General features: G+C 50.5%; 1 protein-coding gene, 1 long non-coding RNA gene and 1 pseudogene across 4 annotated transcripts; 1 reads left to right on the top strand and 2 right to left on the bottom strand.

Annotated features, from left to right (window-relative positions):
* Positions 1 to 10,098: 10,098 nt before the first annotated feature.
* On the bottom strand, positions 10,099 to 11,907 carry LOC100839416 (BTB/POZ and MATH domain-containing protein 1). 2 transcript variants are annotated; one of them, XR_001406801.2, is made up of 3 exons: positions 11,758 to 11,907; positions 10,575 to 11,667; positions 10,099 to 10,475 (listed from the first exon to the last, which is right to left on the bottom strand). XR_001406801.2 is itself a non-coding variant. In XM_014900643.2 (2 exons), coding segments are annotated over exons 1-2 (1,032 nt in total). In that variant the 5' UTR covers positions 11,759 to 11,907; the 3' UTR covers positions 10,477 to 10,636. The 2 variants fall into 2 exon arrangements, 1 of the variants encoding a protein (XP_014756129.1); XM_014900643.2 differs by lacking the exon at positions 10,099 to 10,475 and having other exon boundaries at positions 10,477 to 11,667.
* Positions 11,908 to 12,946: 1,039 nt separating this feature from the next.
* Positions 12,947 to 15,055, top strand: LOC106866312. Of its 2 annotated transcripts, XR_001406648.2 has the most exons (3): positions 12,947 to 13,956; positions 14,361 to 14,415; positions 14,706 to 15,055. It is a non-coding gene; the product is annotated as an uncharacterized LOC106866312 (long non-coding RNA). The 2 variants fall into 2 exon arrangements; XR_001406647.2 differs by lacking the exon at positions 14,706 to 15,055 and having other exon boundaries at positions 14,361 to 14,655.
* LOC100839109 lies at positions 15,007 to 16,468 on the bottom strand (annotated as a pseudogene).

Here is a 16,468-nt window from a genome sequence, read left to right as displayed (position 1 = left end):
TCGGATCATGAGGGAGAGACCAGCCCCGGGTTTCCAGCTGCCCAGGGGTACGAGAACATATGACGGCAGTACTAAGCCGGAAGATTGGCCGGAAGACTATGTCATTGCAGTAAGTGTGGCAGGCGGCAACCGGAGATAAGCGGTACGTTATGTACCCCAGATGCTGGTAAGGCCGGCAAGGATATGGCTGAACAATTTGCCGAAAGGCAGCATCAATTGCTGGATAGACTTTGAAGAAGATTTCGTCAGCAATTTCACTAGCACTTACAAGAGGCCAAATCGCCCTCAACAGTTGTCCATGTGCAAGCAAAGAGACAACGAGACTGACCGAGATTACCTGACAAGATGGAACAATCTCTGCAATTCCTGTGAAGGGATAGTGGAATCGCAAGCCATAGCGTTGTTTGCCCAAGGATGCCGGCACGGCAGCATGCTGTGGCAAAAGCTGCAAAGAGAGATGCCAGCTACCCTATCTGAGATGATTCGGATCACCAACATGTATGCGAGTAAGCCATCGTTGATGCCGGCAGAACTGCAAAGGGAGCAGCCGACATACAATCCTGCCAGGGCATTCTGGAGGAACGATCATCAAGATCACCGCAACAAGAGAAGGGATGACAGGCCAGATTACCGATATGGGCCAGTCCATGTCGCCGCTATTCAGGATCAACCTGATGCCGGCTCCAGCCAGCGTCAGAAAACAAGAAATCAGCGGTGGGTCAAGAAGGGAGAACAAAAGAAGCCCTGGCAGGATAAGCCGAAGTATACGTTCGAGGCAATGCTGGATCAGCCTTGTCGTTTTCACACGACCAACCCCACAAGCCGGCAAATCACACAACGCGGCAATGCAGCTGGATGCAGCGTGCCGAGAATGAAGAGGCAAATCGGCTGCCCCCTCCCCCACCTCTCACCGGCGTTAACGCCCAGATTCAGGGACCTCCTCCGGCAAATAATGTCGTCAATCATGTGGAAGACCAAGGTATTCCGCAACATGAATGGAGTACAAGGAGCATCATCAAAGCTACATGATCTTCATCACTGAGCCAACTGACAAGCAAACTCAGCGCAGGCGAGAGATGGAGGTCAATGCTGTTATGCCTGCTGTTCCAAAGTTCATGTACTGGTCGGAGCAGGAGATCAACTGGAACCGGGCAGACCATCCTAAAGTTATGCCCAACCCTGGTGGATACGCTCTGGTGGTCGACCCGACACTCATCGGGCCCGACATTAACGTCAAGTTCACTAGTGTTCTCATTGATAATGGGAGCAGCATAAATATGTTGTAACGGGACACGATACTTAAACTCGGCATTACTGATAACATGCTTGAGCCCAACCGGACTACCTTTCACGGTATTGTGCCGGAAGTGTCTCGTGCCCCGGTGGGCAAGATCTGAGTCGACGTCTTATTCAGCACCAGGGAGAACTGTCGGACCGAGAACCTAGTGTTCGAGGTGGTGGACCTTAGTAGTCCGTACCATGCGCTGCTTGGCAGACCGGCACTCGCCAAGTTCATGGATACTACTCAAATTGGCTATCTGAAGATGAAGATGCCAGGACCAAATGGTACCATAACCATCACTGGCAACTACAAACGCTTAATGGAGTGCGCAGCGGCCGGATCTGCTTGGGCCGAGTCACTGGTCATCGCTGGCGAGAAGAAGAAGCTACAAGAAGCGGTTGCGATGGCTCAGGTGGCACAAATTAGCCTGCCGGTTATGACCAATCCCCATGGAAGTGTGACTTCTCAGGCAGCCAATGAGACAAAGAAGGTACAGGTTGACAGCGAGTTCCCGGACCGCACCGTCATCATTGGTGCCGGCCTGGGTGAAAAATAGGAAGGCGAGCTCACCAGCTTCCTCCGTGAGAATCGAGACATCTTCGCATGGTCAAATCAAGACCTGCCGGGTGTGCCGAGGGAGTTGGCTGAGCACTCATTACATGTCAGACTAGACGCATGACCGGTGAAGCAGCCCCTTCGACGCTTCGCTGACGACAGAAGGAAAGTCATATCGGAAGAGGTATCCCGGCTTCTAACTGTTAGCTTCATCATGGAAGTGTTGCATCCCGACTGGCTGGCAAACCCGGTCATGGTTGAGAAGAAGAAAGACGACCCAACTGCTGCCAAGGTATGGCGCATGTGTATCGACTACACCAGCCTAAACAAGGCATGTCCCAAAGATCCTTTTCCATTACTTTGGATTGATCAAGTGATCGATTCTACAGCCGGGGTGAGTTGCTGTCTTTTGTAGACGCGTACTCTGGTTTTCACTAGATACCACTGAACCCTAATGATCAAATAAAGACATTATTTATCACCCCGTTCGGGGCTTATTGCTATCGTACTATGCCGTTTGGTTTGAGAAATGCAGGGGCTACTTATCAAACATGCATGCAGATATGCTTGCACGACCAACTCGGAAAAAATGTGCAGGTATATGTCGACGATGTCGTCATAAAAACCAAGGAAATCGCCACGCTTCTGGATGATATCCGGGAAACATTCGCAAATCTGAGGAGATTCCGGATGAAGCTGAACCCGGCCAAATGCACATTCGGTGTGCCGGCAGGGAAGTTGCTTGGATTCCTAGTATCAAGCCGAGGTATCGAAACAAATCATGTGAAAATTGCTGCCATAGAAAGGATGAAATTGCCGAAATGCCTCAAAGATGTGCAAAAATTCACTGGATGCTTAGCATCACTAAGTCGTTTCGTTAGTCGGCTGGGTGAAAAGGCAATGCCCTTATACCAGCTGATGAAGAACACCGACAAGTTTATGTGGGCGCCACAAGCAGACCTGGCTTTTCAAGAGTTGAAGTAGATGATCGCTACGACACTGATATTAGCCTCGCCAATGGAGAAGGAGCCGATGTTGTTATACATAGCAGCAACCAACCGAGTTGTTAGTGCCGTCATCGTGGTGGAAAGAGATGAAGACGGAAAATCGGTGCAAAGGCCGGTGTATTACTTGAGCGAGGTGTTATCATCGTCTAAGCAGAATTACCCCCATTACCAAAAAATGGCGTATGGCGTGTATATGGCGGCAAAGAAGCTGAAGCATTACTTTGAGGCACATCAGATCCGAGTTATATGCGAGGCGCCCGTCTCGGAAATCATGAGTAACAAAGACACGAGCGGCCGAGTAGCCAAATGGGCTGCCGAGCTGGCACCCTATGCGCTGCAGTACGGCATGCGGGATGTCGTGAAATCTCAGGCTCTGGTGGATTTCTTGGTGGATTGGACCGAGATGGAGTATGAACCACCGCCCTCGGAAACTAACTACTAGAAAATGCATTTTGACGGCTCTAAGATGAAAAGTGAGCTTGGTGCCGGCATAGTTCTGACCTCGCCGAAGCGCGACCAACTTAAGTACGTATTGCAAATTCACTTCACAGCATCCAACAATGTTGCCGAGTATGAGGCACTTGTGCACGGACTGAAAATGGAAAAGGAAATTGGAGTCCGCCGGATTCAATGCTTTGGTGATTCCGATCTGGTAGTCCAGCAAGCTTTCGGCAATTGGGATGCATTGGATGCCAATATGGCGCTATACCGTTTCATGTTCAGAAGATCAGTGGCCACTTCGAAGGGTGCGAGTTTCACCATATACCGCGGGCGGAGAACGAAGCAGCCGACACCCGACACATTGTCGAAACTCGGCTCAACGCGACAGGCCATTCCGTCTGGTGTGGCCTTAGAGCATTTACGCAAACAATCCATCAAGGCATCACCAGAATCGGAGTCGATATTTATCCCGGTGAGCTCAAAAGCCGACGTCACCCCCATGGACATTGACAGTGGCAACGGTTCCAGTAACCCGGGGACTGAGCGCCTTAACTCGGCAGAAGCAATGGCGATTGAGCCAATGGAGATAGACGTACCGGATAAGCCGATTTTCACCACTCGTCCTGTGCCGGTTTGGGCAATCGATAATGTCCTACCTCAAATATGGGAGTCTCCCGAAAGAGGAAGTGTCGGTAAGACAAATTCAGAGAAGGGCGGAGGCATACACCATCATCAATGGCGAGCTATACAAGAGGAGTGTCACAAATGTCCTGCAGCGATGCGTCGAGCCGGAAGAAGGGCAAGAAATACTCAGGGATATTCATCAAGGAGAGTGCAGCCATTATGCGTCTTCACGAACGCTAGTGGGAAAGGCATTCCGACATGGTTTCTACTGGCCAAGTGCACTACAGGAAGCAGAAGACATAGTCAGAAAGTGTAACGGCTGCCAGAGATATGCCAGCAAGATTCATATGCCAGCATCCGAACTCAAGACTATTCCAATCACTTGGCCGTTTGCGGTTTGGTGTTTGGATATGGTGGGACCTTTCAAAAGAGCGCGAGGAGGCAGGACGCATATCTTGGTTATGGTTGACAAGTTCACCAAGTGGATAGAGGTAAAGCCGATCCGAAAGTGTGACAGCAAGACCGCGGTGTCATTTCTGAAGGACATCATCTTGAGATATGGGTACCCGCACAGTGTCATCACGGATAATGGAACGAACTTCGCGGAGAGACCTTTCGCGTGATTTTGTGCGGAAAAGAAAATCCGACTGGATATCGCTTCCGTAGCACATTCTCAATCCAATGGACAAGTTGAAAGAGCAAACGGCATGGTTTTAGCCGGCATAAAACCTCGGCTAACCATTGGAACGTACTCCGGGATGCTGGCTGGACGAACTCCAGGCTGTGCTATGGAGTCTCAGGACGACTCCCAATCGCTCCACAGGCTACACGTCATTTTTCCTCATATATGGGGCGGAAACTGTCCTACCAGCCGACATTGAACATGACTCTTCATGAGTGACCATGTATACGGAAGCCGAGGTAAAAGAGGCCCGAGAAAATGATGTCGACCTGCTCGAAGAAGCACGGGAATTGGCTCTGTCTCGGTCGGCTATCTATCAACAGCACCCAAGGCGTTATCACGGCCGAAAGGTCAACCCGCGGGTATTCCGGTAAGGGGACCTCGTTCTCCGGCTTGTGCAGCGCACAGCCGGCATGCACAAACTGTCACCCCCATTGTGAGCAAAGCGCTTCACAATGATTCCTACTATCTTATAGATGCACAAGATCCCAAGGCGAACAGGATGGACCGGTCAGGCGAGGAGACCAAGAGGCCATGGAATGTAGCTTTGCTTCGTCCGTTCTATACTTGAGAGATGAGTATTTGTATCGTTTTCTCTTTATGTTGAATGTTTTAAGATAATGAAATTATCCGCCGGGTTCTTAAAAGGGACTCGGGGACTTCCATGTCATTTAAATGTAGGATCGCAAATATCTTGCGTATGTCGGTGTCGCTTAGTTGTGTAATGTTATGTCGGTTTAGTAGTGTGTCAGTATTGAAAATCCTCTCTACGACTTCGCTGCTGTCCGCAACCCAGCTTCATGGCAAGCTAGAGATGGGTACGAGATAACTGAACACATGAAAAGCGATTGCGGAAACAAGCAAGAAAGCGATTCGGGATGCGCATTGTCTTAACCCGGCATTTCTTTCCTAATTCAGATATTGCCAAGCGAATTCGTCGAGGTTATTTTTTTCCAAAAGGGTAGTTTTATGACTTTTGCGCCCGGCCTGAATCTCAGGGAATAAGTGTTTGAAGTTTCTACAGCTTCAGGCCGATTATTCTAAACCCGGCCTGAATCTCGGGGAATAAGGTTTTGAAGTTTCTAAAGCTTCAGGCCGACTATTCTAAACCCGGCCTGAATCTCGGGGAGTAAGTGTTAGAAGTTTCTAAACCTTCAGGGCGACTATTCTAAACCCGGCCTGAATCTCGGGGAATAAGTGTTTGAACTTTCTAAGTGTTACAGAGTGTTTGAAGTTTTAAGGGGATAAGCTTCAAGCCGACTAATTCTTACTCGTCCTAAACCTCGGGGACTAGGAGTATGGATACTATACTGAAATTAAAAGTAAAATCTTTTAAGAAATTCTTCGTACCTCTGCAGATGGGCTGGCCTCAAACAAGGCCACCCATGCTTGGTACATCCAGGTAGACACCGATTCTGGAGTCGCTGCAGGTGGAGGTCCCACCAGGGGGCTTTGTCGAGCCGACTGAAGGGTGCTAGAGGTCACCTCGTAGTTGTCGGCGCTGTTCCAGTCCATTACGAACTGTCGTTCGGAGGGGAACTTCCTGGTGCCTTCCGGAAGTCTGCGGGCCAGAGGAACCCGGAGGCGCCGATCCCGCCAGGGTTGCGGAGCTCTTAGCCTTCTTGGCCCTTGCGACAGCAAGCTGAGCGGCTTCCGGTTGCGGTGGTGACGATGGCTGTGGCCCTTGGGGTTCTTGGGGCCCCGTTGCTGGTTGTTGTGGTATCTCCATGACCTACGGCTCCGTCGATGTCTCGACTGTTGCCGAGGAAGGAGTAGCCCCGGCTGCCGAGCTCCCGGCCGCGGGCATCCCGGTGTGGTCGATGATCGTAGCATCGATGCTCGGGCCGACATCCCAGACGGAGGATGTCGGGTCCACGGCAGCCTCGGTCTCACTCGTGGCTTGGGTCGCAGCCTCGACACGGGGAGATGGAGCAGCCGGGATCTCAGACACGATACACGTCTTAGATTGCGTAGCCGTCAGAGTCGCCCTGCAAAAATAAAAGTTAGGCGTTGGCTTGACAATAAAGAAAAAAAACCAACATCGATGATTGAGGTGATATTGGCCTTACCCAGCGACCAGGGGCTTAGTTTTGGGTGCACGTGCCGCATTTTTCTTCCGCTTCATGTTCTGCGGAAGATCTTTTTCGGCGGCGTGCTTCGAGACTGCGCGTTTCTCTCGGACCGGCACCGCAGCGGCAGCCGGGTCCGATGCCTCAGCAGCAGGCTCGCCTGAGTCGGCTATTTCCGGGATAGAGCAGGAATAAGTATTTTGGTGACGAATACTATAAGGACTGCGAGAAAATGTTTGAGACCCTTACATTCGACACGACGAGGGCCAGCATGGGCAATCGGCATAAAATCCTCGGAGTCCGGGTCCTCGACGTCAATGGACATGCGCGGGGCCGTGAAGCGTTTATCCAGAGAATTCCCGTCCTCGTTACGCTGAAGAGAGAACCTCTGCATAAAGAAATCAGGTTGAGCCGAGATAGGCCTTCGTCAGGTAAATGCCGGCATAACCATATGTCGGATATGAACAGGAGTTAAATGAGAACAAAACTTACTGGAGGAGCGGGGCGATCCCGGCTGTATGCCGGCATAACCACGTCCATCTCTCCGACATGCTCGTCTTGGCGATCGCCTTGACCCGGCGCCGGACTTCAGCATGAGTGAGCTTGAAAGTTGACATAGACGCCGCCATAAAAGCACATCTTGTGTACTCGGCGCTGGAGCGGACATAGACGCCGGTATATGAAGGTGGCCAACAAGTCGTCAGCCATCATCCCGTTGTCCTTGAGTTCGATGCCGGCGTGGATCTCGTTGACCTCCGGGAGGGTTTCCTCCGGGTCGTATGTCCAGTTCCACTTCTCCTCCGGGGGGCCGACTTCGAATCTCGGCAAGTAGATTCTGTCGGTGTCGGACGTGTTCTTAATGTAAAAGAAGGTCTTGAGCCACTTTTTACAGGACTCAAGACCCTGAATCCAAGTGAAGGCCGAACCTCGGCGAGGTATAACGGTGGCGGCGCCGCATTGGGTCATCGGCTTAGCGACGCCGGGATTCTCCTTGTCGGGAAGAACCTGGGGCCGGAACATGAAGTATCTAGCCCACAGGTCAATGGAGGGCCAGAGGCCGAGATACCCTCGCAGCAAGTGACGAATGCCGAGAGAGTAAGGACGGTATTCGCCGGAAGGTGGTGCGGCTGGAGGCCGAAAAAATCTAGGAAGTTCCTAAGAAAATCGCTAGTCGGAAGAGCGAAACCGTGTACGAAGTGAGCAAGGAAAACGACATGCTCACCGAGCTCTGAAGTCGGCACGGTCTCGTCACCGGGAACCCAACATTTGACGTCCTCCGGAATCCGCCGGGAGCGGTGGAGCCACTCGATGTCCGCCGGAGTGACATCAGAGCCCTCCCAGCCAGCTCGCTCCGAACCGGTCCTCTCCTCAACCTCCTGAGCTGCAGGGTCGACGGCGGGGTTGCGGGAAGAAGAAGCCATGGTTTAGGAGTAGATCTAGGGTTTGTGTTTTCGGTGAGGAAGGCGCTCGCGTGAGGCTCGGGCGAGCAAAGAAGTGTGGCGGAGACCCAAGCGAGTGCGAGCGAACTTGCGGCGGCGAGCTCGGTGGCGGAGAGCAGAAACCGCAGCGGCGGAGAAGCTCGGGGCTAGCTGCGGCGGCGGAGTGCGCAGAGAGCAAAAGAGCAAAGGAAGGCGAAGAAGACCAAGAGTGCGAAGGGTTTTTTACCCTCACCCTCCCCTTTCTATTTATGCTCACGGCACAGTAATGGGGCGCGGATCCTCCACACCCACTATCTCTGTGGCCAACGGGAAGATTGCGCACGACTTGGGGGCAGTTATTCCCATCAAAGCGCATACACTTGGTTACCGTGCGGCGTGGGACAGAGAATCCCGTCGGATCCGGGAGGATAAGTGTCCGCGTGGGAACCGAAATTCCCCTCTTAATGGCTCTGTCGGCTTTGCTGCCCGATGGAACGCTGTGTTCGCCTCAAAAGGCGCACCAGCAGTAAATCGGATCTTATCCTCCCGTTAGTTTAGAGGGGTGCAGAGTCCAAGTCACAGGTGGCGTTAATATCAGCAGAAGTAAAATTCAACTGTTGGCCATGGAGAAGAAAAGAATCTCGGCTAGGGGCTGGATAAGCACGCCGACCCGGAATGTCGGAATGAACTGATCTCGGCTAGGAGAACTTGGGGCTGTCTCGGCATCCTTTTCGGCTAAGCCCTGGTAGGATTTGGTGGTTTGTCTTTGGGAAACTGTCGTGGCCCGACATTCTTCCTTGCCGGACCGCAACAGTTTCGGAGACTAGTGTCGAGGGGATGACCCCGGGTAGGGTCATGACGACACAACTCTAGCCGAGATGACGGAGGCAAAGCCGGCATGGTTATGTATGCCGGCATCGTAAAGTCAAACTAACACTAAACCGGCATCCTGGATGTATGCCGGCATGACTATATTGTCTTATGAGCTTGCAGGATAAGGGCGAGCACCTTGATCTCGGCCCACGCCGAGATCTCTCAACGGTCTTATCCTGACCACGTGACAGAGGGTAAAGCAGCGTCATCATTATCGTGGAAAAGGCAGTCGCCACTTACGTACCGGTGCCAGGCGACTGCTGAAAAGAAACACCGAAAGAGAATCTCTGACGGAAGCCGGCAGAGGATAGCGGTATTTGCTGCAGGGTGCCAGGAAAAGTAAAGTTGTCTTGTCCCCAACGGTGCCACCGGGAGGGAACCAAGCCGCATGCCCGGCGAGGCCCTAGGAAGGTGACGTTAGGACTCAGCCCACATGTCAATGTGACATGGGCGGCCTATAAATAGAACCTTACCCCTCTATAAAGAGAGACGAAGCACTTAGGCATCTAGGGTTTCTCCTTCTTCTTCTTCCTCACGAATACAGCTCAAGGAGCGCCATTGTAGAGTTTGTCTATCCCGGCTAATACAACAAAGTAGGAGTAGGAGTTTTACCTCGGCAAGAGAGCTTCGAACCTGGGTAAATCTGTATGTGTTTGTGTAACTTGTGCGTTGTTTCCCTTCACGTCCTCCCTCCTCCGATTCCTCCTTTGTCCATCGGCCTCAAGTTAAGCCATGCTATGGCATCTGCCGTGACACCACCACGACATTCAGCACATTCACAATATTATGCATGTCAGGAATTCAATTTACAGCACCTGAACAACTCAAGAATCTGGCACTCTTTTAAAACAAACGAATTATGGAGATTTCTAGCACTAATAAAACATTTAAACATACACAAACTAATTTTGTACATGCACAAATGTTCACCGCCTAATTGATTCTTCCATTTGTAAGCACAAACAAAAAAAAACTAAGGTTCAGATAAGCTGACACCAAAACGAGGCATTATCTGTCAGAGAGGTCTTGCCCTTAATCAATGTGCAATTCACATCATACGAGGGATAGAAGATACAAAGAGTAATACCTGATTTTTTGTCATGGTGTAATGTTGTTATTTATGGCAGCACAGATTTCACTCATCAAATGATGGCAGTATAAGATAGTTCAGACTGAACTACGAAAACAGCAATACCCCATAATTTTGGTATGACAACATCAGTACTCAGGTGTTCTCAGTTGCGACATGCTTGCATTGATCACATAGTACTCATGAACCCAGGTCTAGATAGCTAGATACTAAATATCTTAATAGTTACAACGGTGTAGCAAAAGCATCAAGCATAAGCCAAGGTTCAGGACATGACATGCCCAAGAGAACAGAGAGCCAAAACCACAAATGCACCAGTATAGTTAGCAAATTCTCCTTAGCTTTGCTTCTGTGCTATCTGAAAATCCACTTCTGCTCACTTATCAAGTATTGCTTGGCAGCAACTTAGCGCGATACTACATAAGGAGAAGATTCTGCAAGAAGATGAATTCTTTAAAGATCAGGCTCCCAGATTATCAACTACAAGTAGTACATGTCCCAATATGCTAGAGAAGACATTATATATCACTCACCAAATTCTTCAAAACACCATATTAAAGCTAATGCCTGAACTGTTGACATCTGGATGTATATGTTATGTCTCGACCTTGCTTTTCAGCTCATCAGTAATTGATGGGAATTTCTGCAACAACATCGCAAAGCCAGCAGTGAACACGGCCTTCTTGAAATTTTTCTCCACCGCGAAGAAGTCAAAGCACTTGTTCTTCAGCTCCGGACAGTTGTATGTCTCAGCGCAAGCTAACGTAGTTGCAACTGTATCAACAGACAAATGCTCCAATAGCTTCTGGGCACAGATCAGCTTCAACCTGTCTAGTGCATATCGGTCTGCCGCGGCAAGTAGATCCTGAAGCACCTCGACAGGAGAGCACCCCAGCTCGTCGTCTCCAGGTAAGGCGTCCGTGTAGATGAAGTGAAGCATAGCTTTGAATGTAGCGGGCATGATGTCGTGCCGCTCGATGGAAGACATTGTAGCCTCAGCCATGGAGCCAAAGAGCTCCGCTCTGAAGACCGGCGAGCGGGCAGCAAGCACCGCACGGTGAGCATGGAATGTCTCGCCATCGACGATGAATGCCACATCCGTCCCGTCCGTGTGATCTAGCAAGCTACCAAGATGGACCCCAATGTCTGAAGGTGGCACGGGAATACAGCCGTCGCGTATGATAATGATGGCACATACGAATGTGATGTGTCCCTCTAGTAGGTAGTCTTTCTCCACAGTAGTTCCCTTGATGAATGATGAGCATCCGATGGAGCCGCCCTTGGCTCGGAAGGTTTTAAGTGTCCTTTCAGTTTCCGTTCTAGATGGTATGCCGTTCCTGTCCATGAGGTAGACCTCCAAGATGGCCCTCATGCTTCGGCTCATTTTGCTCATGTGGGTGATACAGACAGAAAGGTACTCCTCCTCGTCCTTCAAATCGTCCGCACGGGGGAAGCACTCAATCCTCCAGAGGTGTGCCCCGGTGGAGACGACTTCCGAGTAGACGGCCTTGCCGATGGGAAGCTGCTTGGCTTGCTCGTAATCCACGCTGAACTGGACGGCGGCGGAACTCACCACGGTGGTCCGCGCCTCCGGCCCCGGCCCCGTCGCCTTGGCTCCCTTGCTCACTGCGCAGTTTAACAGCGCACCCATTCAGAAACCACCGAACCATAGATTCAGGAACCGAAGAAGAAGGAAACAGAGGGGGGGGCACTCACTGCCGGCGGCGGTTGGCCTGCTGGTGGTGATGGAGATCGGTGTCGAGGCTCCGCCGGCCGCTGTCCTCCGGGAGTCCGCTTCCTCGCTGCCCTGCCGCCGCCCGAGACTTGCTCGCTGCTACTCTCCTAGGGATTAGGGATTGTGTCGCCGCCGAGCGCCCAGTGGCCGAAGCTAAAACCCACCGAGAAGAATATATATGGTCGTTCGTGGCCCATGGACACGGCAGGGCTCTGTATGGGCTACAGTCGAGCCCATAAGCTACAGTCCAGCCCATGGGCTACAACTCTACTCTACTTTGTGTTTTACTTCTTATATATTGAGTTTCCCTAAAAAAAACTTCTTATATATTGAGTAGTACTCCGTAACAAATAACAAGAGCAAAAATATTAGAGCAACGAACATCAACACAGTATAGCGAAATTTCACAAAATCATGATTGTTTTTAATAGTCTCACAAAATCACAACTTTTCGAGCGGCTGGTCAATAATTAAGTTGGTTGATTGTGTTTCCGGCCGACAACACGGCCGCCAATCAGATGCCATGTCATCTTCTTCGACCTATTTTCGACGCTCGTTTTTCATGCCACGTCAGTTTCTACCCGACCCAAGACATCATCGGCTGTTGCTGGCCCGGATTTTATTTGGTAATTTTAGTGGTTTTTTTAATGAAATCCCGCTAGTGGAAGTACATACAAATCCCGAGACAAAGTATCTGCAACCAACACGCATTCGAAATGGGTGTTCATTCTGGATGGCAGTCCGCTAGGCCTGGATGCATATAGGCGATCTAAAGGAAATGGGTCAAAGGGGCAGGCTCACGGGAAGAAAAGGAAAAAAAAACGTAATACTCCCTCTGTTTTTAATTGTAAGACGGACAAATTTTGCCTTCCAAAACGTCAATCAGAAACAAAGGGAGTAGAAATGAACCGATAGCTCTGACAAAGAAGGGCAATGAGCCGAGGGATTCGGCCCATGAGTAGCGGAACAGAGGTAAGACACATATACCCTAAAACATGCTTGGGAAAGATATTATAATTAACGCCGAATCTCATTTGTGCCTGCGCACTCTCTTGTAACGCGCAGTGCGCACGCGCGAGAACCATCCGATCAAATCGCACGGTTGCTTTTCTCCCCGAAACGTTTTCTCCTGCCGACCTATCCCGCGTCCGTTTTTTCCCCTCATCTGTTTACTTCGTCTTATCTCTTTCTCTTGTTTTCTCTCCACCGCAGCCGCACACCACTCAGTCCTCCCCCACGCCGCCACCTTCCTCCTCCGCACCAGGCCACCGCTGCCACCTTCCTCCTCCCCGTGAGCCTCTGCCACCACCTCCCTACTCCACGTGAGCCGCCGCCTCCCCCTCCCTCCACGAACCGAGGCTGGGCCTCGGCGCTAGGCCGCCGCCGCAACCTCCCTCCTCCGCGTGAGCTACGGCCGCCTCTCTCCGCGAATCAAGGCTGCCTCCCACCTCTGGGTGAGCCGCGGCTACCTCCCTCCGTGACCGAGGCCACCGCTCCCCTCTGCAAGATCCGCCATCGTCGTCGACCCTGCGGCAGCGGCAAGAAGCTGTTGGATTGCCTGCAAGGTGGCCGAGTGCTGCTGCACTGGCGGCGATGGCATCTGGAACAACCTGGTGTTATTGTTCTGGTGGAAGTGATGTGCAGGGAGGAGGTGGACATGCAGATGGTGCGGGTTGTCGCATAGCGTGGCTGGGATGAGGTAGTTGTGTTTGCTCTCATACGTGTTGATCACCCCTTGGTATGACCTTTCAACCTGCTTCTTCACCTGGTACTTCTAGGGTAAGCACCGGCAGTAGCTCCTATAATGCATACATTTCTATCATCCCATTGCAGAAGAGTTGGATCCCATTATTGTTAGAAGTAACTTCAATTTTGAATGTTACATTTGAGTGAGTTAGATGTAAATTTCAAGTTAGGAGTTACTTTACGATTCTGCTAAATGTAGTTTCAACATGTCAGTTACTTTCATGAGTTTGGTAGATGTAGTTTAAATGTTAAGAGTTACTTTCCTGATTTATTAGATGTAATTCTGATGTTAAAAGTTACATCTACATGTGAGCTTGGAGAAAGTAAATTTTGTTAGATGTGTGGAGTTTCTCATAGAACAAAAAAAGAGGGAGATCTGATAAAGCAGAGGAGGTGCGGCGTGTTACCTGCTATTTGGGGACCACACATGGCAGGTTAGGACATGGACGATAGGATGCAGTTTTACCTTATATAGTTGTATATATGTTCATATACCGGATGTGTCTTTGTCATACCAGGATGTAGTTTTACCTTTGCTTTGCAGTAACATTGTTTTCAAATAGACATGATGTAACCAATGCAGTGGATACTGAACCAAGCCATATTGTTGTTGATGGCCAGATTAACAAGCCAAATGAAGTTTGGATGATCTAGTTTTGGCTGATTGCTAGACAAAACTCTTTTGTTTTATACGCGAAATTATTTCACATCTATCAATCCTTATAGCAATTTGAATTTCTGTTGATACTGTTTGTCTTCATCATTTCAGCAAAATGTCAGATAATTGGAAAGAGTTTTGGTTTTGGAGCTGAGTTTGGCGTAATTTTTTGTTATGCAGGCATCGAAGATGTCAGTTATGCTCTTGCCAACTGTATGTGATGCTAAGTGGGGATGTAAGTTGTCTACCTGTTTCGGTGGATTTCTTTTCCTCATTTGCACATTTGATACACTCTGTATGGAGGATAACTTGTGTACTTCTCTCCATGTATTTCGTTTGTTTTATGTACTTAGCTTTTAAGTGAATTGTTCCTTAGAAAAATGAATTTGTGACAGACCTGTGTACCCAAATAATTGGGATGCACTTTTTTCCGTCGTTTTCGGGTGGACTTATTTCCTGAAGGGAGTATCTATTATTCGGAATTCTTGCTAGATGTAATTATGCGGGGATGATGCGTGTATGCAGGAGCGTCGCTCGCGGCCAGAGACGTACAGTGAATGTCAAGGAGAAAAAAGGTGGGGCAGTCTGCGGAAGGGTGGGAATTAATTACGACGGCAAGAGAAAACGCGTTCGACCCACGCACGGAAGGGGTTTCTTGACGAATAAAGCACGTGCATGTGGCCTTGTCGGAAGGCACCCTGTAAGGCTACCCCCCTATAATTAATTCATCAAACATGTAAACCATACGAGACATGCATAAACCACACCTAAATTGTAAATTACAGGGACATCTATAAACCAAACCAGACATGCATGCGCGCATAAACCACACCTAAATTGTAAATTACTTGAACATCAGGACATGCATCTCTCTCTGTGGCTACTTCTTGGGCTTCTCCCTCAGCTCGGCAACAATCGCTGGGAACTTGTGAACCAGCCTGACGAAACCATCGGTTAACACGGCCTTCCTGAAGTTTTTCTCCTCCGCAAAGAAGGCAATGCACTTGGTTTTCAGCTCGGCGCAGCTGTATGTTTCAGCATAAGATAAAGTCTCGGCCACCGTATCCACGGACACATCATCCCACAGCTTCTTGGCACACATGAGCTTCAGCCTATCCATCGCGTACCGGTCGGCCACGGCAAGCAGATGCTTGTACATCTCGATAGGCGAGTCGCCATCTTCACCGAGCTCGTCATCTCCGGGCAAGGCGTCGGTGTAGATGAACCGGAGGAAGACTTCAAATGTTGCGGGCGTGATGTCTTCCAACGTGATGCTCGACATGGTGGCCTCTGCCATGGAGCCAAAGAGCTCCGCGTTGAAGACTAGGGATTTGCGGGGAACGTGTCCCCGCCGACGACGAAGGAGACGTCGGAGTTACCGTCGGCGGAGGCGCGGTCCAGGAGTAGGCCAAGATGGGTCCCGATGTCGGAGCACGGCACGGATAGGGGGTCGTCGCGCACGACGATGACCCCCCACATAATAGTGACCCACCGTCAACCACGTAGCGATTCCCGAGGTCAATTCGCTTCACAAAATGTAGCCACCCCCAGTTGGATTGCAAGTCCTCCTCGGATGAGAAAACATCCATGAGTCTTTTGGCATGGGAAGAAGACGGCGCGCCGTTCTTCTCCATGGGAAAAGCCTCGAAGATAGCCTTGACGCCTTTGGACTCGCTCGTGAGCTCGAGGTAGATCGCGAGGTAATCGGCCGCCGGCTCCTCGTCTTCTTCTTCGTCGTCGTCGTCGATAAAGCCGCTTTCTTCATTACCTTGTGGATAGCATGTAATCCTCCAGAGGTGCCCGCCGGCAGAGACGACCTCGGAGTTGACGGCGTCGCCTTGGGAGAGGTTCTTCTTCGTCTCCGCGTAGTGAAGCTTGAACGGCATGAAACAGGAGTCCGACATCGATCTTGGCTAGTAGTGGCCGCTGGCGCTAGCTCGTTGTTTTGATCCCAGCCGCTAGGGTTCGTCTGGTGGAGGAATTAGGAAGACGAAGAAGCCGATCTGGCTGCAAATAAATTTTGGGGCGCCTGCAACAAACTTCAGTTCCCGTTCCCGTGTGGGCTTTAAGCACGGCACGGTTATACATGGATGATGGATCGCAAGGAGGCTCGCCGTACCTCTTCTCTCCATTGGGCCTGGTTCCTCAAAGCCGAGTGGTCCAGCGGCCTTTTATCGCCGAGCTTCAATTTTTGTCTGACATTTTCACCTTGGGATCTTCTTTAGTTACGACTTTCTAGAAGCCAGAGTATGCCCCCCTCAAAAAAAAAAAGCCAGAGTATGATGCTC

The sequence above is a fragment of the Brachypodium distachyon genome, chromosome 3, assembly GCF_000005505.3.
Source record: "Brachypodium distachyon strain Bd21 chromosome 3, Brachypodium_distachyon_v3.0, whole genome shotgun sequence".
NCBI lineage: Eukaryota > Viridiplantae > Streptophyta > Magnoliopsida > Poales > Poaceae > Brachypodium > Brachypodium distachyon.
Note: the sequence above shows the minus strand (reverse complement) of the source record. Positions and strands in the feature narration are given on the sequence as shown.